This window comes from Micrasema longulum, unplaced genomic scaffold (assembly GCF_059751315.1).
Source record: "Micrasema longulum isolate JH-2025_06_02 unplaced genomic scaffold, ASM5975131v1 h1tg002463l, whole genome shotgun sequence".
In the NCBI taxonomy this organism is placed as follows: Eukaryota; Metazoa; Arthropoda; class Insecta; order Trichoptera; family Brachycentridae; genus Micrasema; species Micrasema longulum.
This window is the reverse complement of record NW_028279607.1, coordinates 110,639-137,018: the sequence shown is the minus strand read 5'-3', so window position 1 is coordinate 137,018 and position 26,380 is coordinate 110,639. Positions and strand designations below refer to the sequence as shown.

Here is a 26,380-nt window from a genome sequence, read left to right as displayed (position 1 = left end):
TCGTTTTGACCCATTAGTTTCTTTGTAGACGTCGCTCAGTACGCAACTCCTGATTCGAATTTAACCATGCCTTGTTGTGTTCTTTTAAAGTGTAGAAATACTGCTAGGATCTTAAAGAAACAGGATGCAATCACATTTCACGTGTAATTAGCTTATGAATGTGTATATAACTAATGCATTACTTAAAAAAAAAAAAAATATCTGTCAGAGTGTCGAAAAAAAAAGGGAAATTTCGTAAGTGTTGCCAGGGTAATAATTTTTTTACCCTACTTTGCTCATAAAATAAGAGAAATAATGAAAATTGAACCTCGGATTAAACAACGCCGTGGTAGACATTTGGCCGACATTATCTTTAAAACATAAAATATTATTTGACATGATATAAAAATATCCGTTTTATGTAAAATAAAATTTGTTTTATGTTTTAAGTACAAAGTTCATTAATTCAATTACTCTTATTAAATGACCCTTTACTTATCTACACTGTTGTGTCAATCAATGTTTTTGAGTGCACGCTAAAATTTTAGAAAAATCCACAAATTGTTTTTTTTTACCTTACATTTGTTTTATGGTTATATTCTTCGCGATCTGGCAATATTACTCGGTGACTTTAAGTATGCGCGTGGTGAAAGTATGTCTAAGTGGGGGAATTATTGGACACGGTCCGATGTATTCAAATATGATTCTGCGCTCCTTCTGGACTATTCTTAATTCTATGGTGTTTGCCTTCCATTATACAAATTAGAAAAAAATAGTATAAGAGAATCACTTTTTAACATTTTCAGTGATAGGTGGCTTTGCAACCTCTGTTCAGAGACCAGGGAAATGTGGAAGAAATCAGGAGCCTGGTTCTACCATGGCCTTCCCCAGTACATTCTTCCGGAGAGGAGGGACTCCTCAGGACCCGGGACGTCCACTTCGTCCATCATCCAGACCAGCTCCAGAGAATCGTTCCACCAGGATTCCTTGCTGAGAAGAGGCAGTTGCGTAGCTTCTTATAGATCTATGTCTGCGTTGCAGGTAAGAAAATTCCCATAGATTATCCGGGCGGCGTATTGCCAAACTGGATACTGACTTATTGTTATGGAAACGATCCCATATTGCTCCGAAAATTAAAAACAAACTGTATACAGAGTGTTATTTAAACCCTGTCACATCCGAAACCACAATCATCAGTATAGGCAAGAAGACATATTGGCATATTTAAAAAAATATTTAGAACTAAGAATTTAAAAAAACAAATGATATTAAAAAAAATAAATGGTTGCTTACTTCTGCAGGGGAGAAGTAAGGGGAGCGCGGCGCAGTATCAGACTCCTCCCTCCCCCCTCCTCGTTTCTCCTCTGCAGATATAACCATTTGTTTTTCAAAACATTTTATAGCTTAAAAAAAATAAAATAATGTGCCAATATGTCTTCTTGCTCATACTGATCATCGTGGTTCCGGACGTGACAGGGTTTAATGAACACCCTGTATTAATACAGAGAATCTCTCTATTGGAACACATTTTGCTTCAGAACATTTTAGCACTGCTCTGCACTGGTTAGGTTAGATTAGGGTTTTATTTGTTGATGATAGGTTGGGTAATTTATCAAAAATGCTTAAATTTATTATATTTTGATGCAATTCAATTATTACATTTTATTAATAATACTTTACTTATAAATAATATTGTATACTAGCAATACCAAATTTATTTACTGCTTGGATAATAAACATACTAGCAGATAACGCTATTACATGGTAGAAAATTCGACGTTTTAGGATTCACATAATCGACCCTTTGGGCCTCATTTAATTGGCCCTACGGATATTAATGAATCTGTCCTCTTGGCCTTATTAAATCGGCCTGAATGGCCTCAGTTGGTCTGCTCTTCGGGTCTCAGATAATTAGGATCTCTGATGCGCTGTATAAGTTATCCATAATTCAAATTATAATAAATATTTATGAATCACACAATAAACTAACCTTTTGCATTATTTGTGTACAATAGAGATGCAAGGCGGTAAAATTACCGATGTATTTAAAGGGAATTTTACCAAATTTTGGTAAAATACGGTATTTTTCAGTATTTAACGGTATTTTTTGGTAAGAAACGAATTTAACGTACTAATGTTTGTTTTTCAAAGATATTTCAATACGATTAGCTTTGTTTTAGGAAACTTTACATGACTGCGAAAACCAGGTTTAGATCCATCGGGTGGTTGTCGAGATTTATTATAAGTATAGGACGTTCAAGGTCATTCGGTATGTAATTTTTTTTTTTTCATAAAAAAGGTTATTATGTTTTGAACGACCACCGCTCAAAAGAGCGGTGGTCGTTCAAGGTCACAAAGCTAAGGTTTTATTAAAAACCTTATGACCACCAATCCTGTTCAGTTTCAAAACATAATAACCTTTTTTATTAAAAAAAAGTATGTACCGAATGACCTTGAACGTCCCATACTTATAATAAATCTCGATAACCACCCGATGGATCTAAACCTGGTTTTCGCAGTCATGTAAAGTGTCCCAAAACAAAGCTACTCGTATTTGAAATATCTTTGAAAAATAAACATTAGTACGTCAAATTCGTTTCTTACCGAAAATTACCGTAAAATACCGTAAATTACGGTATTTTACCGCGCTTCTTGGTAAAATTACGTAATTTTACATCCATAAGTACAACAGCAACACCAGGTGGGCCTTTTGATTTAGAATAGTAATTATATGGATTACTTATTATAAATAACGTTTTAATTATCTTTTTATTTAAAATACCGTGGTTTGTTGTACATACAATATGCGAATATTTTTTAAATGGCTGATATTAATTGAATTTTCTTAACAATATAGCTTTATCATCGATGCAATATATTATATGCATGATTTACTTTACATACATGCGTGGAAACTGTACACCAATATAGATTATTCTGCACCCGCATGATACATTTTAAAGAGCACAAAGTGGTCCAGTCCAGATTCGGGGTGTCTGTGTCATTATACAGTTTGGCAATAAGCGCCCGGACCTCTAGCGTGGTAGGCGAACGCGCTAACTACTACACTTACATCTTTATAAGATAAGTCCTGCACCCGAATTCCTGTTTTAAGACTTTAATCTGAGAGAACGATTTATGTTCGAAACGTTGACTTTGTGCGATTGTGATTTTTTGCCAGGAAAGCGCTGATAATGATTTGGAACCCCTTCAGCACGGCTTCAGCGGATTGAGCCTTAACAGGATGGAGAGTTTCTCTCAAAGATCGGGGTCTGGCCTCCGGAGAACTCCCAGTAAGGGTAGTTCCAGGAGTTTAGCTTCCAGCCCCTCCCACAGCGCCCTGCAGACGTCTCCCTTAGGAACAATAGATCAGAATACGGTCTATACCGGATCTTCTGTACCTTGTAAGTCAATTTTAACTATAAATATTTTGTGTAGAGTGAAATTGAGTTACTTGTGAGTCTTTCAGTGACTTTTGATGCTGAGTGAGGCTAATTTAGTTAAATTGTGACAGGCGTTATACGAGGTTTGAAAAAAAAATACGCAAACAGTACGTAATGGGAAAGTTCACTGTTTTATTTTTTTTTATTTGTTAATAGATTATTAAACTACGCCATTTTTTTTTTACATATCGTATTATCAGCGTTATGATTTTTTAAAGTTTTATATCTCTGAAACAACTCCGCGTGTGACGTCAAAGGTTGTTCTCTGTTAGTTCTTCCCATTGGTTCGTTTACGGTAAACCAACCGGATATCCTTCACAGCTGTCGCATCATTGGTTGGTTCATATGAACCAGTGACGTCAATCAAAGTAGTGCGTATTTATTGAAATATTTTTTATTATTTTTTTCGAACATTTTCAAGAAACTTTGCCGTACAATTTAATGCTCTAATTTTTACCGCGCGCAAGAAAACATTTTTAGTATCCAATTTTCCGTAAGGCTGAAGATCCTCATTAGCAAGTTGAGTATTTTTTATTAAAAAAGAATTGGAAAAATAATGATGAAAGTAGGTTAAATGCTGTCGAAATGCGATCCCTCGGGCAAGTGTGTGATGAAACGATGTATGACAGGTGCACAGATGTCAGGATCCGTGAACTGTCTAAGGATGAGACATGCATTATCGACAGAATCAAGAAAGGGGTGCTGCGTTGGTATAATCTGCATTAAATCTTATTATATAAGCATCCAAGGGCGTGAGTTGCACTTTGTTTTGTAATAAATGGGTAGCATTATTTTAATGTGCCATTGTTTTCGTCAATTTTAGTCAGGCGCTCAACGGAATCAGTTCCGAGGAGTGTAATTTTTTTTGCATTTCGGTAGTTTTAAAACGTGTTCGAATTAGCAATGTGATTAAGTTATATCTTTACGAACAAAAAAATAATTTTATCAATATAGAAAATTAAAAAATGTTCAGACAGTTATAAACTTCAAAGTTCTGTTGAGGGCCAAAAGTAGTATGGAATATTTTTTTAAATAATTTTTACGTTCAATGCGATCCAAAAGACAACTTTTTAGACCCCTTTCACTTTGATATCTAAAAAAAAAACTTCATACATCATCAGCCCACTCTAGTGGACATGTAGAGTGAATGGTCAGCGAAAGAACGGCTAAAAAGTTCTACGATGCGAATATTGATGGATGCAGAAAACGAGGAAGACCGAGAAAGACGTGGCACGACCAAGTCTATCAAATCCATCAAATACTTAAAGATGGACATGTCAAGAGTAGGAATAATCAGCGTGCGTGCATGAGAAGATGTATGAATGTAGAGGAAGCGAGGTCTGTATGCAAAGACAGAGTGATATGGCGTTCTATCCTCTCTGCCTATCCCTACGGGGAAACGGCGTGATGGTTTGTTTGCTGGTTTGTACTGTACTCGTTCATTTTTACCAAAACCATTTTTTTCATACATTTTCGAGAAACTTCTCTGTTCAATTAAATGCAGAAATTTTTACCGCGTGTAAGAAAACATTTTTTATTTAAAATTTCCCGTAGTACTAATCTTCCTTATCTTCGTCCTTATGACGTGTAACATCATTGTATCTACCTGTATTTATATTATACATAGTAAACATACCAAACACGGAAGCAGAATTGCTTTAATTTTGATTACTGATTTTTTTATAATTTATAAAGTAATTTGAACAAATAACTATCAACATGCTCAAAACATGCTTAGCATTTGAGCGATCACAACGAACAATAATGAACATTATAATATTTGAGTTTGTCCAAAAATTGTAATAAAACTAACTGGTTCAAGAAAAAGTTTAAAAATTGTTTTCAGGCGTTGCCTAGAATGTGAAATAATTCCGTCAAATGAATCTCTTCATAACAATAAAGGTTTCAGCTCTTTAACTTCACTTAAATCAACAAATGAAAGAATTGAAGAAATATTGATGTTCAAACATAGGTAAAGTGGTGAATGTTACACAGTGTGTAAAGTGGCCACTTAAAACAGCCATTGACAGATCATAAGCCCTGTAGATGCCTGGACTTACATATTCCCTTTTCTGAGGTTTTCTCCATCCCTGTTGTAATTTGTTCATAATGAACATGCTTAAGTTATCGCAGTCATAAGTCAACGCGTGTGTAATCTCTAAGTCAACGCTCGTATCAGTTTGTTCTTTGTTTTCGGCGATTACTATAAAAAATAATACAATATTTTGCATTTGCAAAATAGTAAGGAGTATCTAATAGAAAAAAGTACAAATTAAATAACAATTACTAAGGCGACTGCTTTTCTTGACATTTGTCTTGCCAACCGCCGCCGCCGGCTAAATGCAATAAATAGCGTAATAAATGATAAATAAAAATTGCAGTTTTGGAATATTTTTTATACTAACACCGGTGAAATTCTAATATGTGATTGCGCAGCAGGATTATACGTCGCGAAACGTGAATATTTTGACATTTAATATTAGGTGTTCACGGATGTTCCATTGTGATCGCGAATACGATAAACAACCATGCTGAGAAATTGGTATCGCGTCGCTTATTAGCACGTCGATAGTTATTTGTGATTGAGCTTTTTGTGTGTGTTTAGTATAAAAAGCCGTACAAGTAAATTGTCTCATTAATGGAGATTCTGACAGAATAAAAATAACTGTTTCCTTGCGTAACCTTTATTCAGCTAATAATACATCAAGTTCCAACTGTAATCAAACGAGGGTAAGAAGCCCTTCATATGGCTTCGATGGTAGGGATAATGAAGGAAAAATAAAATTACGTAAAATGAAAGACATCAAAATACGAAAGTTGTAAGTTACATTTTGCAGTTTACAAAATGTACCTTTTGATTTTAGTCGATTTATTTGGTGTGCCGAAGCAGCGCCCTATGCACCATTGGGTGTGGGCAGGGGTTCGATGATGCCGATGATTTTTAAACTCTTGTGTGGCTGTGATGTCACCCTTATTTACGTACAATACAAGACTTGTGATGAAGTTGTATTTTTTGAAATCTAAAAAAAAAGTTTTCTCACCGAATTTTTAAAGTAAAATATGTATAACTATGTTTTTACAAAGAACATTTATCCTTGCTACTGGAAGAATGAATATGACCCCAATACAGCAATAAAATTCTCCAATGACCCGCCTTTGTCGTATTGTTAACTCAAGACAGGATCTAGACTTTTTTGGTTTAAGTTTACAACGATTTAAACGAGCACTAAATAAATAGTCCAGATCTTGTCTCGATGTCCCTTATGTTTGTCAATGCTTCTTTCTTTTTTCTTTAAATGTTTTAAACTATTATTTTATTGTAATATTTAAACCTTATAAATTGTATACATGGACAATGTCCGTTAATAAATAAATAAATATATATCGCTTTTTCAAATTTTAATCGGGTTGTGGTCCTGTGGCTAGTGTCTCGGACTCACGGACCAAAGGTCTGTGGTTCGAATCCCACTATACCCCAACTTGATTCCATTTTCTAATAGTGAGTTATTTACAACTCGTTGAAAATGGCCCTCAAAATTAAATATTTGGGTAAATCATAAGAACGCAAATATTTATTTTTTTCAAAAAAAAAAAAAAAAATATTACTTGCTATACCCGTTATTCCTTCATTTTTCTCTGCTGCATTGACATGTTTTTATACATGTAATTACTTATAGTGTATAAGTATATAAAATCAATATATTGCTGCTCTTACTATGTGTCATTAATTTTGAAGATGTTTTTAAACTGACTTAAATTTCTTTTTTAATTTAAAGATTCTTCTCATCGTTTCTTTGAATCCCTTAAAATATGTATGTGTATATTTATGTTTTTACTTTAAAAAAAAAAAAAATATTTTATTTTATTTTTACATCTGAGCATGTTTTTCATTTTTTTATTTTTATTCTTAACTTTAAATTACTTTTATAATTTTTCTTCATTTTTTTACTTTAATTTAAATTTTTAAACAACTTCTATTTATGTTTATTTTCCTTCTCTCTTTTATGTACTTTAATTAATAACCTTACATATAATTATTATATAATATGGAAACTTCACTGGTCCATTAGAGTTAAGTCTAACTGTGTAAAATATAAAACTATGTAACTGTACTGTATGTTTCCTAAATAAAAGAAAACAAAATAAATAGAAAATAAAAATAAAATCTGTATATAAAGAGACCATGAAGATAGAACTCATAACAAGGAATACAGACACGCTGTTCTATGGCCGGTATTTGTGTGAAAGAGATTCAGTCGGTTATTGACAGTGATAGGGATGCACGCATGTAAGATGACCGACGTAATTATGTTTTTTTAATTTATTATTTGACATTTTATATTTGAAGCTCTTATGGTGGTCTCAACATACCCCGCCATCGCAATGCAATCGGTGAATGGACCCACCCTGCGGTAGCTTGGAGAAGCGTGCTATTGGAGCTTTTCAGGCGTTTCCATAGGCTCCAGGCTTTTTGGCGAAGTAGTGCAGCGAAGGTGTTCACCCGTCCAGCTGTGAACATTTCGGAGGCACTGCAGTACCTAGGCAGTCCGAATAATTGCCCGTATGAATTATTACACGTGACCCTTAATTTATTCCATGCTGCTTGCGTATAATTATTCCATAGTTCCGCTGTATACATGGACGTCAAATGCGATGTAAAGATGATTTTCTTCACTTCTTCACTGCACTGAAAGAAGCGGCTCGCTAGCATAGAGGCCCTGACATTGATGGCTCTTTTCTGTCTCTCTATGTCCTAATCATCTTTACAATCATCAGTCAGTATGTGCCCTAGATACTTGACTTTTGCAGTTACCGTTAAACTGTTGTTGTCCAGAAATACACGTGGTGCCATCACCACGAATTCAGAAAATAACCTCTTACGGCAGATTTTTTGGCATTTTATATCATATTGTGGTCGTTTGCATATTTTTCGCAAATATTGAGCAACAATCTCATCCTTTTTTTTCTTTTTTATTTATTTATCAAAAGTATACAAAAATTCAAAAATAAATTATCAAGTCCTACTGAACTGCATAAAATGCAGTTCGTCAGCAGGTGCTTATAGTTAAGTTATAATTAACATACATAATCTTATCTTTTAAATTCTTTAGCATATAAAAACTCTTTCCACCACGTTCTAAAAGCCAGATTTTCAGCAGACGTCTTTCCCTTGAGCCAGATAAGTTTTTTAATTTTTATATTTAATGGGAGCATATTATACATTTTTGGTATATTGTACTCTAGTGTTCTTTTCCCGTATTTTTATTGAATATAGGGAGAGCTAGTCCATCTACACTAGTGAACCGAGTATTATAACATGTTCCAATTTATTTCTATATTTAGATAGAGACGCATGCTGAGAAACCAGCTTGGACCATGATAAAGCTCTAACGGATAAAATATTTATAGATTTATGCAATAAGGATATTGGAATATCGTGTCGTTGACAGTACAATTTTTTTAAATCAATAATTTGATCATTGAATATTGTAAGTTCTGAACAAAAGAAAAAAAAAGTTCTGATAAAAGCCCATGGGGTTAAAGCGTTTCTTATAATTGATTCTAAATAGATGGGGTCAAAAATACCATATTTATTTATTTATTCATTTATTTATGTATTCATTTATTTATTTATTATTTACATACAATATTACATTTTTATTATTTTAAAAAATATTTTTTAAATTATTTTTTGTTACAGGACTCACTTTATATGGCTTCGTTTACATTAAAACATATGATAACACTACATAGTTGTGTAATAATAATTACCACTAACTTAAATATAAGGAGCGAAAAAAAAAAGTAAATATAATTTATGTTTTTAAATAATATTTAGAAAAATGTAAAAAAAAAGCAAAAAACAAGTAAATGATATCGCAATTAAACGATAAAAAATAAATACAAAACCGAAGTACCAAAATTTAAAACAGAAGTATGTACACATTTAATAGGCAAAAAACGTTTTATTAAAAACATTATTTCTTTACATATCTATTTCCATATCTATATTTATATCATATCTATAGCTAAGTCTATATCTATATCCTTATCCATATATATATATATATATATGCACACATACATATCTATACATACATATATACACATAAATACATGTATACACATATATATCATGTGCATAACTAATATTGTTAGCACAGACGCCGTTTACTTGACATCCGACTTTGCTGTAACAATGCTAAATTATGGGTTTCTTTTTATGAATTATGGGTAAGGAATTATTAAACAGTAAGTCTCCGTGTTTTTTTCAAATGTCAGAATTTTATAATATTCCGTCCTTTGCTTGTGGTTACACGATGTTACATCTTCGCGCGTATAGTTATTATTTACCACAGTATTTAAAGAGTTAAACCCACATAATGGTGTAAAGAACGCGCCATTAATACAGCGAGGAAGTTGCGTGCTGTTTAAACCAGAACCATTTAAGTTTAATGCTCGAACCATTTCATTGCTGAATAACGCTTAATTAAACTAATTAGTAATACTCTGTTGGGTCGCAAGGGTAGCCACAGGTAGAACAGCCGTGTAATTGGAGTAGCAGTGAATGCCCTGTAGTTCCCGAGGGCGTAGGGGCCCGCTGGGGGAGGGCGGACCCCCACCCTGCTACCGCGATAGGCAGGGAAAGGGTGTACAAAATGAAATTGATTTTTATTAGTACGAAAAAATAATAATCTGTTCATTATTTAATAAGAAAAACATTTTGGTGTGAAATTTACGCTATTTCTTAACATGTTTATAACTTTTGACATAGTAAAATATTCCAAAAAATTTAATTAAAATATCAAAATGAAAAAAAACATTCTACAAAAATTTATGTTGTTTTTTGGGTGTACAAAATGACGTAGGCCCTTTTCACGCATGCCACGCAAATCCACCTGGCGCGGTAATTTTACTGGGTTAACCCTACAAAAGCTTGTGTCGCCTTTTGTAGGGTGAACCGGGTAAACTTACCGCGCCGGATGGATTTGTGTGGCATATGTGAAAAGGGCCATACAATGTATTCTTCGACGGAGTGATTATTCGAACATTGAAATTAATTATCTCTGGGGAGTGAAAAGAAATATAACAGTGTTTTTTTTAGTAAAAACGAGAGTAATAGAATACACAAATGCATGTAATTTCGAGTGTAATACAGATGCACAGTAGACAGAGTAGGAGTAACCTTTGTCACACTTTGACCCAAATTAACCCAGGTGAATCTAACAACGCAGTTTAGAATTCAGAAAGATTTTGGCTGGTTTGATATTCTTGCACAAATTAATATTTTACTGTATAGATGCCCATGATATCATTGCTCAGATAAACCTTAATGTACCTTGCCGTAACTTGCGTACCAATCGTGTCTTTGCTGTAGGAAATTATAAAACTAATATCGGATTATTTTCCCCTCTGGCAAAGGCCTTCAGAACAGTGAACGAAATCTCACTAAGAGGGTACTTTCGATGAGTTCCTACAGCAAGGGCAAGCACTCAAGAAGCAAGCGGTGTTGTCACTCCTGACTCCCGATGACACACTTGCCATGTTCGCCTAGATTATGCCATATTTATACCTTTTGTAAATTTAAAAAGATTTTAAGACTGTTTAGATTAGGTGTTACTCATTAATGCCAATCTGTTAGGGCTTACATAAGCCTGTTGATTGGCTTAAAAAATATATTAAAAAACACAAAACCGTTCTGTTTGGTATTGAAGAAAAATAATTAAATGCACAAAATAATATCCGAGCAATAAAAATATTGATTTTTCTCACAAAAAATGGATTTATCCACACTTCCTTTCTAGGCTCGTTAAAATAATGTGACTTCATATTGGTGAGTGTTTATGTGTCATATCAATGCTCAATGTCTTGCAGATTTAAACGTGACTAAGAGTTTAATTTCTAAGATATGGCTACTATGTTATTTTACCCCCATATGTCATTATGTACACCTTTCCCCTATAAGATAATATAGCTCTAACCCGGTGGCAGTGTGTAAAAAAGCTATGTAGCACAATTTATATAAAAAAAAACACTCCCTTAATCGAATTAAGGACTCTTGCAATAAGAACATTACCCGTGTAGTGTATTTTTCGAAAGATTATTACAATAATTTAAAAAAGGGTATGTAGAAAACTGTCACCACTGACCTCCATTAGATTTTCTTTTGCGGGATTTTTACCTAAAAGTGATAATTCTGATTATTTTTTTAAGATGGACAAAGTAACCTTACAGCCAACGGGCAGCCTTCAATCAGCACCACGTCATTTCCTCTCTGTGTGGCTCCAGGGGAGTGTGGCTCCGCCGAAGTCCGCCTTCAGCACGACAGCTCCGACGGGACCCTTCACTGCACGGCTGTCAGGGCGAGAGGACTACCGTCAACTGACCTAGCTGGTCTGGCAGATCCTTACTGCTGCATGGAGATCCTACCGCCAGGTCCTAATCTATATATCGATTGCTTCTACATATTATTATTATAACATTTACAATGTACCGTCCAGGAAAATGCAGGGTATAAGCTACAAGGTCCACAGGTTCCCAAACTTATTTGACCTACTTCACCCTTTTCAGAAGAAAAATGACTTAATGCCGCCCCGCGTATATAATATTTCAATTGTCATGAAACAGAAAAATGCGAAGATTTTTTTTGGTGATGTTTTTTATCTATAATAATAATAATAATCAAAAATTATTAACGAAAATAAAAATAATTTTATCTACTACATAAATACTTAGGTAATAGATTTCTCTGGATCATGTCTAGTCTGCCTAACTAGGTACAACCTGTTTTAAGGCAGACATTCTTATCCAAAAATAAACAATAACATTACTACCTACTAGTTCATTTACTATACAGTCATAAAATATTAATTTATACCGTTTATTATTTAAGAATGTATTTTGAGTAAATTTTCTGATTTTTTCGACCTAAACCCAGAAACCAATTTTTAACAAATTTATCAAATTGAATCCGGGTCATAAATAAAATTGACAAACGACAATATTTTGAGTTTGTCCAAATTTTTGTAGACAAGGACTGGATTCAACTCCTTGGCGAGCTGTTAACATGTGTCGTGGCGCAGTTGGTTAGACGGCCGACTGTGAAACTGGCGTCGCGGGTTCGATTTCCGCCAGTTGTAAGAAAAAAATCCAAGATTTTCTTCTCAATGGGTCTGGGTGTTGTGGTGTATTTTTCATTACCTCCTTCCATATCCCCTCTATTCCACCTGCTGACAAGCCTCTAAAATAGAGGCTTAGCGGGTTATTCCTTTTTAAAAAAAAAATATTACAACAGAGTTGAAGAACATTTTACAGAAGGGAAAATGAAATTTGTGGAAAGTGGCCACTTAAACCAGCCAATGACAGGTCATAAGCCCTGTAGATACCTAGACTTTCATATTCCCTTCTGTAAAATGTTTTTCATCTGTGTTGTAATATGTTAATATTAACAACTCCCTGGGGAGCTCTTGTCAACTAAAATTTGGACGAACTTAAAATATTGTTGATAAATCCACCCGGTCCATGAAGAAGTATAGAAATTGAACAATTTAAATTTTCAGACGTTGCCTAGCGTGTAGGTGAAATAATTCAATTTTATGAATCTTACCCGCATAAATGAAGATTTCAGCTCTTTAACTTCACGAACATCAACAGATGAAAGAATTGAAGGAATATGGATGTTCAAACTGATTTATTTTTTTAAGATCCTCATGACTTTTTAATTTGTTTTAACTATTAAAAAGTCAAAGTATTTTATTTTTTTTTACATCTTTTACTTTACTTTTTAATATGTTTTTTTTCTCTTTCTACTCGGCATTTTGCTATGTCATTTTTTTTAATATGCTTTTTGCTATACACATACATTCATTTTTTTACTATGACTTTAAATATGTTTCTTACTATGTACTCTGTTTTTATTTCGCATTTTACTTAGTTTTAAAATATTTTTATATTTATATATTTTTCATGGTTTTTACTATGTTTTCACCACTTTTATTACTTTTGTTTTATTATGTTTTTGCTTTGTTTCTTTACTACATTTGAACTATGTTTTTACTACGTTTGTATTCATGTGTATGTGAATGTGTGTATGCGTGAATGAATGAGGGAGAGGATACATGTGCGTGTGGGAATGAATGAGGGAGAGGGTGCGTGTGTGTGGGTGCGAAAGTATAAAAAAAGAATTGTTTATAACTTGTAATTGTATTAAAAATGGTACAATAAAGAGCTTAGTAAAAAATTAGAAACCTTTTTATTAAAATTCAAATTCAAATCAAGAAATGATATAAATTGTTTTTTTTATTATTTTAAAGTATGTTAAATTTCAAAACCGTATTCGGAAAAAAAAAACTTTAATTTCAAAATTTAACTGATACACATCGAATGAATAATGTCCAACGAGTAATTGTAACACAGTGTGTAAAGTGGCCACTTAAACCAGCCAATGACAGGTCATAAGCCCTCTAGATGGAGAGTAGATGTAGATTCTGTAAAATGTTCTTCATCTGTGTTGTAATATGTTAAAATATTTTTTAAATACGGCAGAACTCCGTTAATTTTAACTCCAGTCATCCGGATTGACAAATATCCAAATCGTTATCAGGAAATAAAAAATAAAGTTAATTTTATAATATTTATTTATTTAACTTTTTGTATATAGTGTTATTTGTACATTGGCGGACTTATTGCCAAATGGCAATTTCTTCCAACCAACCAATAATAACAAATAAAAAAGGTTAAACGAGTGTCTTCGGCAAAGCAATAAACTTTGCTGGACATGTTTAAGTAAGTTTTAATGTGATAACGTCTGACATTCATTAATCCACCCGGATCAACTATCCAGCTAGAGTTTTACTGTAGCCTTAAAGATATAGATTAGTCTTATATACTGCCATCAAAATGATTTGCGAAAAAAATTCACCAAAATATATACAGGATGGCCGGAGAAGTGACGTCCAAAAGGAAAATTTTGGTGCCTCATATTGCCGGGTATCCGAATCACCCCCATGTATGTTCCGTGATTTTTCGTAGTTTTCGAGTTATAGTTTTTCTAATGGGTCATTTATAAATGTTCGACCGGATCGGTTTTTCTTTTTTTTTTTAATTTCCGGAAGGTTTTTTGAAAAAAAAATGTAACTTTTTTATTATTATTGTACTTTCACGCATAAAATAACCTGTTTCGTAATAATTCACAAAAGTTTTGACCTAAATGCAGAAGTTAAGTTCGAGCGAGTCAGACTTGAACTTTTAACCTAAAATTAAAAATTTTAAAAGGCAATCCTTTACTTTCCGAGCAACTTTAAAAACTGCCCTAGATTCTAAGCTTTTGTAAAAATACAAAAAAAATAGTACTTAATTCGCTATTATTAGCTGAAATCAGGCTTCAAAGATATTGAGGTGGAAAATTCCTGTCATTTTTACCTTGTGTTTACTGCTACTCGTGTCGCCATTTTATCTCTTGTGGTTATTTTTTGTTAGTTTACACACTTTCTATCATGATTATCGTTGTGAATTTTCCACCTTAGTATCTTTGAAGGCTGATTTCAGTGAATAATAGTGCATAAAGTACTGCTTTTTTGTATTATTACAAAAGCATAGAGTTTAGCGCAGTTTGTAAAATTACTCAGAAACTAAAAAAATGACATTTTAGATTTTTAATTTTAAGTTGAAATTTCAAGTCTGACTCCTCGAACTTAAATTCTGCATTTTAAGCCAAAACTTTTGTAATTTACAACAATGTAACAAAGCTGATTATTGTATGCGTGGAAGTACAATTTTAAAAAATTAGTAACAAATTTATTTTTTTTAAATGATCCGATCGAAAAATTTTAAAAACTCGTTTAAAAAATGATAATTCGAAAATTACGGAAAATCGCGGAACATCCATGGAGGTGATTCGGATACCCCGCAATATGAGACACCTACATTTTCCCTTTGGACGTCACTTCTCCGGCCACCTGTATGCTGTGATAAGTTAGTTTTTTATTTCAAAGGGGTATTTTGGAAATATTAGATATTTATATAGTACAGTATTTATTAAAATAAAATTCCGAAACATAAATTACAATATAATAATAATTTCAAAGAAGAAATAAAATATAACTAAATTATAATTCGAAGGATGAGCCAGGTATTGTACAATTATTTTGTATATATTTGACTTTGTTTTTATCAACAGCAACCGCAAATCCACGCATCGAAACTTTTGCAGTCGTTTACTTTTTTACATTGAGCGAACTTATGAGAAAATATTTACCAACGCACGCTCATCTCGAACATCAAAAATATATCATCCAGGTGCCAGGCTTGGCAACGCAGCAACCCAACACATCACCAACAACTGAAAAAATAAAATTCAGACTCTCTTCACCCGGCACTGATTTCGGTTGTCGTCAACACGACATTGTTAACGATTTTCAGCATTTAACGTAAATTAAATTCATACATCTCGGTTAGGTTCAGCCAGTATTGTCGGCATTTTGTATTTTTCCTTTGTAAAGTCAATTAAGTTAATATAAAAACTCCAGATGTAAGTGCTATCTTTTATTTGATACACGTAACATCGTAACAAAACTTTCCAAGGTGTATAATTGTATGATTATTTTTATTAATGTAGGCCCCGTTACCGTCTACAATGGCGATACGTATTCAAAACGTCCAATTTTTGTATGAATTCCTTCAGTATTCGCTTTCATTGGGCGATTCCGGGTTTTTTACTTTCTCCGTAATTTGAAATATAAATACGCCAATAAAATCAGAGAGTAATGTTAATTTACGTTTATTTTATTTTATGTTCCTATAAACAAGACACATTTTTGTTTAATCTACCCACATTACAATATATCGATAGTAAAATATACATAAAATGTGTTTTAATTCGTATTCGAAATGTCTTTTTTTTAAGTTTATTTATTTCAGTATCAGATTTCGTTGTTTTGACTCGCAGCTTATTACTTTCTCCGTAATTTGACGCCGGTAAGTTCAGGGTTAGTAAAATAAACCTACCAAGACGAAAAGTTTGAAAGTTGCATTGAAAACTTCGAATGATATGTTGACCCTTTCTACTAATTCAAAACGTGATCTTTTTTTTTTTAAAGAGTAAATTAATTAAAAATATGTACACGTACATATATATATAACATGTACGAATTACGATTAATATTTTATAAAATACCCACCTAAATATAGACTTATTGACTGTCCCTACGTATACTATCGAATCTGCATTTTGCTCTCCTGAGCAAAAACAAAGTTTGATATTTTTTTAAGAAGCTATCAGATATTCTGTTAAAATACAATGGACACATGTTTGGTTACTCTACAGTATCTGATAGCTTCTTAAAAAATATTGAGCTCTGTTTTTACTCTCCTGGAAACCTAGCAAAATGCAGATTCGATAGTATACGTAGGGATCGTCTATATATTTATAAAATAAATTAATATGAACAAACCATATTTGTAATATTTTCAGAAGGGACGGCTTGTAATAGAATTCGCACCAAAACAGTTCACAAAACAAGAAATCCCGAATTCAACGAAACTGTCACATTTTACGGAATAACAGAAAGTGACTTGGACTCGAAGACATTTCGAATCACTCTTTTCGATGAAGATAAGTAAGACTTTTTGAATACATACATAAATGTATATCGATAGTATAATTTATTTTATTTATTTATTTATTAATGAAATCATACAGTCTTTATATAAAAAACAAGGTACAAAAGAACAATTTTAAAAAGTAAGACCAATTACAGATTTCACACTAATGAATGCAGGAGGAGAGGGGAAAAATAATTTAATTCTAAAAAAAGTCAAAATAAAAATATTACATAAAAAGTTCATATAAAGGAGAAGACATTGTAAAGCTACTCTACTTTCCTCCCTCTCTCTCTGCTTCCATGAACAAAAAAAAATCACAACTAACAATAAATTATTCGATGCAGGTAGTAGATGTAGGTAAGTATAAATTAAGAGTTGAAATCAAATTATTAACATTAAAAGTAAAAGTTAAAATTAAAATGAAAAGTTTAAATTAAAATTAAGTTAAAAGTTTAAATTAAAAGTTAAAATTAAGAATTAAAATTAAAAAGTTAAAATTGAAAGACAAAATTAAGAATCAAATTAAAAGTTAAAAGTCAAGCAGGAGATAAATTTAAAATGTCTTTAACTGATCTGATAAAAATATGGTATTTACAATGTAATATGTCAATGTCACTAAAACTGTCATTATAGGTAATCTGTATTCTTCGTAGAGTGCTATTTTTTAAATAATTAGTCATTGACTTAGGAATGTCAAAGAGTACAGATTGACGAGTTCTACGGCCAGGGACTCGATATGAAATGCCTCTATGATGACGTTTTATTAAATGAAACTTAAAGTATAGATTAAGTTTCCAAGGCTAAATCACATTTTTTCGCAAGCTTAATTATTTCATGTTCGCATAAGCGGGATTAACTTTGGAAAAAATATCTAAAAAATGCTATTCAAAATGTTTAAAAAAACATGCAGGCGGTGGACGTCCGTCTAGTCCGGAAAACACAATTGTAACTGATGCTTATACCGCTTCCGATCATCTCTTTCATCCCGCGAAAATTGTCGCAAGGGCTCATACAATAGTATACGTACTTTCTAAAAAATATATTTAAAACTCAAAATTGACAATTTATGGGTTACGACATTATACGTAGTAGGGGTCAAAATATAACATTTTGGCTAAATTAGTTTAAAAAAATTGATAGTGATCGTCGGCCTCGTGATGTAATGGTCAGCGCGTTTGCCTACCATGCAAGAGGTCTCGGGTTCGATTCCCGACATGGTCGACATGAAATATTAATTTAAAAAGGTGTTTTTACACTAGAATATTCCTTGGACTGATACTTGAAGCGTAAGACTGATCATCTTTCCTTCATGTAACAAAAATGATCAAGATACGCTGCGATGGTGCACCAAAGCAGTGCCCTATGCACCATTAGGTGTGGAAAGGTAGTGATGATGACAGTGAATATGCGAAACTGAAAAAGATACTGGTCTTGACGAACATTTCATTGTTTATTTTTTATCCAGATATGGCTGTGACATCCTGGGCTCCGCTTCCCTGCCTCTGGCCGGGGCCTCCGTGGCAGGGGGGCGGCCCCAGGATCTGGTCCTCCCCCTGTCGGCCGAGGAGACTCTGGGCGAGAGGCTGATGAAGGCCCAACTCCTGGTCTCCCTGTGCTACAACACCAAGAAGCGGGCACTCGCGGTGCTGGTCTGCAGGTGTAGGAACCTGCCAGCCATGGACAGCAACGGGTTCTCGGACCCGTTTGTCAAACTGTAAGACTTTTTTACAGAATTATTCAGATATACAATATTGAAACTCTGTCCAAATTATCGTAGACTAATAAGGACAATTCCCCACCCGGAGTGGTAAATAGGGCACTGCATTGGTACTCCAATCGCATTATATCTTAATAATATTTGTAAAAAGAACAATAAAATATTACATGATTTGTATTTAATTTTTTTATTGTTCGTGATTTTTTTATTTCTCACACTTCTTTTTTATTGATTTTATTTTATTACTGGATATATTTTATTATAATTATTCATTGTGAAAAATGTATTTTTAATTTTTTGTCAACAATGCTTTGAGTATGTCGAAATATTTGCAGACTGGCTGGATTTCCTTCTTATTAAGATATAAATTTGTTGCAACAGAGAAAAAAAAAATTGAGAAGAGAATATGGAAGTCTAGGCATTTACAGGGCTTATGACCTGCCGTTGGCTGGTTTAAGTGGCCACTTTACACACAGTGTACACACATTCATCATTCTGCCCATGTTTAAACCGCCACATTTCCTCAACTCTTCCATCCGTTGACTTTTGAGAAGTAAACGAGCTGAAACCTTTATAATGTGGGTGAGATTCATCCGACTGAACCATTCACCTACTAGGCAACGCCTGAAAACATTTTTTTAAATTTTCATACTTCTTTTACCAGTTAGTTGATTCAAAAATGTTTTGAGTATGTCCAAACGTTTGCCGACTGGCTAGGTTTCCTCCCTGGAGAGTTGTCCAGATTAAATTTGTTGCAACAGAGGGAAAACATTTTAGAAAAGGGAATATGGGAGTCTAGTAGATTTCTAATACCTCTTTTAATTGCTCATTGTCTCCACTTTATTATTTTGGGTGACCACCTGTCTTCATCATTTAATGTCCTACTCCCTGCCATTTTAATTTTTCTGCACGATCCATGATATCTTCGTCTCCGGTTTAGCGCCTTATTTTTTCATTTCTTATTCTGTCTCTTAGACATATTCCGAGCATACCCTTTCATGGATCGTTCCGTGCATTTTAATGTCTGGCTACTTTTTTGTGTCATAGACGTGGTCTCTAGACTGTATGTCGTCAGTGGCAATGTACACAATCCTTCAGCATGTCTTTTTAAGCATACTGGGACTTGTTTATTTACAGCTAATATACTTTAGCTCGCCGAAAGCCCAGCTTAGCTCTGTTCTTCTTGGCAACTCTGCTGTCTGGTTTTCTTTACCAATTTTTATTTACTGACATTTACGTAATTTGCTGTTTTTTTTTTCAGGCATTTGGAGCCCGACCCGTATCATCGAAAGCACAAAACATCTATAAAATGGCGGAATTTAAATCCTATCTACAACGAAGAATTTTTCTTTGAGACTCGCCCCACAGAACTTACCAAGCAGAGCCTCGCTCTGACGGTGTGGGACAAAGATTATGGAAAACCCAACGACTTTCTCGGTAGCCTGGTAATAGGATCCGCCAGCAAAGGAAAGAGGTTAAAACACTGGCTGGACTGCATCAAGTTTCCGGACCACAGACACGAACAGTGGCACTGTTTGACAGACACAGAACCATAGATTAAAAATATCATTTTTTATTTGAAAAATTCATTAAAAATAATTAGTTTTACGAGGGTTCATCGATATGTTCCACTCCTGACCTACTTCGAAGTGGATGAGAAAAAAATGTATTTTATTTTTTGACGTAATCTCCCTGGACTTATATGCACTTATTCCAACGATGCTCCAACATTTTTAAAGCTTCCTGGGCTGATTTCTGAACGCTCTGCGTAACGCGAGCGTAGGTAACGCTTTTACAGCACGTATTTAGTACGTAAACACGCGCCATAAAAGCGTTTTCTACGGCCGCGAGAGCGTTTAGAATCTGAATCTCATCTACCCCCTAGAGAGTGGTTAATTTGGGTGTTTTTCACGTGCGACAACACTTTCGTGTAGGGTTTAACATTTCTAATTTTATGGTTTTTTTTTTACGTTAACTATAATGCTGATGAGCTGACAAAACCCTTCAAAATGTAAAATAAATTGTATATTTTTTTATGTTATGGGTGCACAATTATGTTTTCAGTTCCGTTGTCAGATGCATAAAGGAATAAAAAATGTTTTTTAAAAAAAACTTTAAAATATCAATGGTTTTAGAAATACCTAACCTGCTTTAAAAAGTCCCGTTTTGTGAACTGACTGTGCAATAAAAAATACATTTTTCAAAAATCATAAAAAATAACATTTTACCAAAGCCTCTAGGTCGCAAGTAACCGCGAATTGTACATAGTTTATAGGTGCTAGAAATTAAATTTAACAGAGCTTAAACAATTTATACCTATTAAAATAAATTATAATTATACATCTATCGCCTTTGAAATGAGCAGCTTTTCGCGTACCGATTCGGTGCCTCATTGGCTATTGATGAAAGATGATGGTACTTTAAACACGGCGTGTTTTTTTAGGTAAAAAAAAAAACATTTCATAATTTATAATAACGTAGGGAAGTACGGACCAAATGACTTTTTTTTATTTTGATTCATGATCATCATAATCAGCCCGTATTAATCCACTGTTGGACATCGGCCTTCTCAAATCTCCTCCACTCCTCCCGGTTCGGCGCCGTCCTCATCCACAATCTCCCGACAAACCTCCGAACATCATCCGACCACCTCATTGGTAGGCGTCCTCGGGGCCTCGTATTCCTCAGTCTCCACTCGAGAACACGTTTCGTCCACCTATCATCAGACATTCGAGCGACATGGCCTGCCCATTTCCTCTTCAACCAACCAATCCTTTTAACCACATCACATACTTTTGATGGACTGCGGATCCAATTGTTTCTCTTCTAAGTCGTCATAATCCATGTCGTCATTAAAATAACCTTTATAACCCCTCTTCTTCTTTTTTAAGGAAGATTTTTAGTTGCATTTTTGCCTTGTTTGTCACGTGCGTTTGTCATTTTATCCAATGTATCAGCATGTAATTTCGTACGTTTAAAAAATTGACAAAAAACAAACAGAAAAAAAAGAGACAAAACGACTGAGTCACAAACGATCTGATAATATATCGATTTATGTATAAGTTAACATATGAAAACTTGGAAAAATTAAATATTGTATAATACACCTTTATCAGCCAAAAACACGCATCTTCTGTAGAGATGTAAGGCGGTAAAATTACCACGGTATTTTACGAGAATTTTACCAGATTTTAGTAAAATACGGTATTTTTCGGTAAGAAACGAATTTGACGTACTAATGTTTATTTTTCAAAGATATTTCAAATACGAGTAGCTTTGTTTTGGGACACTTTACATGACTGCGAAAACCAGGTTTAGATCCATCTGGGCTAGTATTCTAAACGAAATTATAGCGCGGTATAGCGCGTTTTTACGTACTAAATACGCATTATAGCGCGCTGTAAACGCGTTCGGAATACCAGCCCTGGTGGTTGTCGAGATTTATTAGAAGTAAGGGACGTTCAAGGTCATTCGGTATGTACTTTTTTCACTTTTTTTTATAAAAAGGGTTATTATGTTTTGAAACATAACAGGATCGGTGGACATAGGGTTCTTAGTAAAACCTTAAGTTTGTGACCTTGAACGACCACCGCTCATGCCGTGATTTTGAAAAAATGGTGCTTTAAATCAGTTTTTTGTGTATAATTACGTCCCTGAAGGTTTTATAGAAATTCAAATATACGAAAGTCTGAAAAAATAAAATTTACTTAATAATCGTACTATTTTTTTTTTCGTAGGATCAATACTTTCCAAGATACACGTTTGAACATCAAATACATTTTATCAAAATAGCGGAAAAGCGCTATTTGCACTAACTTTGTACTAATTATTTGATAGTTGACCTACCAAAAGTCATCATTATCATCATCATCATTCCATTTCCGCTACCTAGTTGGGGCATATGGTGTTCACAAAGATCCTCCAGGTATCTCGGTCGGATACCAGCTCCTGTGCATCCTCACAAGTCAGGTTCGCACCTCGTAGTTGTGACATGAACTACCAACTAAATTAGCAGCGGAGGTCTAAGACGTCGAGAACTTGATGCCTTGTTAAGCAGGCTAACCTGAAGTAGCATTATGTAATATTAAATTATTTTTATATTACGAGTATAATTTACACTGTTTCAAATTCGTTTCTTACCGAAAATTACCGTAAAATATCGTAAATTACGGTATTTTACCGTGACTTTTGGTAAAATTACGTAATTTTACATCCATAATCTTCTGCACTCTGTACGCCCTACGGGCACGAATAAATACAGTGCGCTAGTGTTATAATAGGTTAGTTAGTATCATTGAGATCACTTGATGCAATAGAGACTGGCAATCCAAAACCTGCGTATTTTGAATAAAGTGGTTTACGTCATTTGGCCCATGTACGTCATTTTGTCCATACTTCCCCTTACAAATTTAGTACATAAATAATTTTCTGTGTGAATGGCAAATGCTTTTTTTACATACTTTCATGAACTATCTAAATGCTTTTATTGTCATTGTGGTTCACGCTTATGATATTCAAAAACATGTCGAAAATACCGAAAAACATTTTTTTAGAGGAAACGAAATAATACAAATAAAATTTTTAAGATTTATTTATTGTTTTTATATAATTATGTTTATTAAAAGCCAAAAAACATGGATTAGATACAACAAAAGCTACAGCTCAAAATGTAAGTAAATTCAAAATTAGCTTTTAAGACAAAAATCGTATATAAATTATAAATATTTACTTTTGCATCAATTTTATAATGTTTCAAACATAATATAAATATATACACATAGAATTGAGAATAGTCCAGAAGGAGCGTAGAATCATATTTGAATACATCGGACTGTGTCCATAAAAACCCCCATTTTGCCCCACTTTCGCCGCGCGCATGCGTGAAGTCGCCGCGTAATGCTTCCAGATCGCGAAAAATATAATCCTAACACAAATGTAAGATAATTTTTTAAGTTCTCTAAAACTTTATTGTACACGTGGAAACATTAATTGACACAACAGAGTAGATAAGTAAAGGGTAATTTAATTAATGAACTCTAAACCTAAAAAATGGAACAAATTTTATTTTGCATAAAGCGGATATTTTTATGTCATGTCATAAGCAAATTAGCGTAAAAAATTTGACTACCCTGGCAACACTAACAAAATGTCAATTTTGTTTTCTTTGACAATCTGACAGATGGAAAAATAATTCTTTTTTAAGTAATGCATTTGCTACTTACTAGTGCATTTGCTACTTATACATGAAATGTGATCCCATCCTGTTTCTTTTTGATCCCAGCAGTATTTCTATACATTCAAACGACATAACACGGCATAGTTGAATCCAAATCGGAAGTTGCGTACTGAGCGACGTCTCCTAAGAAACAAATGGTCAAAATGTAAAACTACTCCTTTAAGAGTAGTTTAGTCGCCTTCTGTTTGATGCGCGTATGCGGTTTCTGGACTATTCTCACAGATATATTTATTGTTTTGAATAAGAGTTTTTGAGTTTAAGTGTTTATTACAATTTATTAAAAGTGCTTGACTTATTTTATTGTAAAAATGTTTTCCTAATTTTATTTTTTTATTTTATTTATTATTTTCCAAAGCGTTCATTGTTCTTGTTTGTCCCTTTGTCATCATAATAAATAATATATGTCCAACTGTTTCAATAATAATTTGCTAAACAAAGTATGTACAACTCAGAGCAATAATTATTATTCGCTAACACTTTTGGATATACCATATCGGTCTATTGCATACATACATCAAAAGTGCTGTAAATTTTTGATTGGCAACAACTTCACTCTTCTAACAGCTTTTATGGTTTTGTTTCACAATGGGCATGCTTTCTTCGAAAATTCATTTATAATTACAATTTTAAAAATCGACAATTTAAATAATAATTTAAGTAAAACAATTTATTTTGCACGGCACAATGTTTTTTTTACGATTTTTACATATCATTTTAGGATAGTAAAATATTAAGAATTATAAAAATATAAATCGAAACAACCCTGCAAAACTTTTGTAATATTACAAGGTGTGTTCGAAAAGTATGATTACTGCATTTTTATATTTTTTTATAAAAAGTGTATTTGAAAAAAAATTACGTTGATTGAAAATTTAATTTCACCGATGCGTGTTTTCGTCCCCGAGCTAAAAATATGACAATCTGAAGGCGCCAAGTCAGGGGAATACGGGGGTAGTTCAAAATATCCCAACCAAATGAGTTAGGATGTTTTAAACCACCCCTTCAGCATATATATCATCTTTTCACCTCCTTGAAGGCACACATGGGGGGAATCAAATTTTCAACTAAGCAGGTGCACAAAGAGGTTCCGAAAAGGGGGAAAGAGTTGGCGGGAGAGTTCTTTAAGGAAGGCATAAAGAAAGTTGTGCCACGGTTCACCACATGTATTGAAAGAGATGTGGATTATGAACAAAAATAGTCAATAAATGTAACAACGATATCGTAATATACGAGGGTTGTGTAAAAAATAAGGTTCTCAATTTTTTTTTCAGGTTTAAGGCATTTTTTATTTGAACTGAAAAATACATAATTGGAAAGCTTAATTTCTTAACTATTTTTCAACTTAATCACCAGATTTTTCAACGCATTTTTGTTGACGACCAATCCATTTTTGGAATCCAGCTTCTAAGAAGTCCGCTGCTAGTCCGTGGAGGAATTTGGTGACCGCTTCCTGCACTCTTTTATCAGTCTCCAAACGTTGTCCACCCAAGTGTTGCTTTAATTTTAGAAACAAATGGAAGTCACTCGGTGCAAGATCTGGGCTGAATCTGATCACCTGTTTAGCGAGATGACAATCAAAATTTTCGATTAAATCCTTGGTTTGGCGCGAGACGTGCGGGCGCGCATTGTCGTGGTGCAATCTAACGCCTTTCGTCAGTCTTCCTCTCCGGCGATTTTGGATGACTCTTCTGAGTTTTTTCAAGGTCTCGCGATAATTTTTTGAATTTATTGTGGTCCCTCGAGTCATAAAATCAACAAGCAGGACGGTCACCAAATTCTTCCACGGACTGGCGGCGGACTTCATTGAAGCTGGATTCCAAAAGTGGTTTAGTCGTCAGCAAAAATGCGGTGTAAAATCTGGTGATTATGTTGAAAAATAGTTAAGAAATTAAAATTTCCAATGATGTATTTTTCCGTTCAGATAAAAAATGCCTTAAAACTGAAAAAAAATTGAGACCCTTATTTTTTACACAACCCTCGTATGTTCAAATACACTTTTTCTAAAAAATATATAAAAATCTAGTACACTTACTTTTTGAAAATACCTCGTATAAAACACAAAAAATTAATGTGTACAAAACATATCTTATAATGGATTATAAAAAATAAAGGATTGCAATATAAATTGGAATAACCCTTAAAAAAAATATTTTTTTAAATTAATATTTGCGTTTTTATGATTTATCCAAATATTTCATTTTGAGGGCCATTTTCAACGAGTTGTAAATAACTCACTATTGGTAAATGGGAATCAAGTTGGGGTAGAGTAGGATTCGAACCACGGACCTTTGGTCCGTGAGTCCGAGACACTAGCCACAGGACCACAACCCGATTCACTAATTCATATATAATAGAGTCATCGCCAGATAACAACGCATACGCTGATAATACTTTTACACTGCA

The 26,380-nt window shown here is 33.6% G+C and overlaps 1 protein-coding gene across 1 annotated transcript; it reads left to right on the top strand.

The window, feature by feature from the left end:
* Nucleotides 1-785: 785 nt before the first annotated feature.
* On the top strand, nt 786-20,958 carry Rph (Rabphilin; the record flags this gene model as incomplete). The annotated part of the gene is made up of 6 exons (XM_088240465.1): nt 786-1,020; nt 3,161-3,383; nt 11,637-11,858; nt 16,894-17,038; nt 18,490-18,738; nt 20,003-20,958. Coding segments are annotated over 6 exons (1,369 nt in total), but the record flags the coding sequence as incomplete, so codon positions are not given.
* Nucleotides 20,959-26,380: the final 5,422 nt, after the last annotated feature.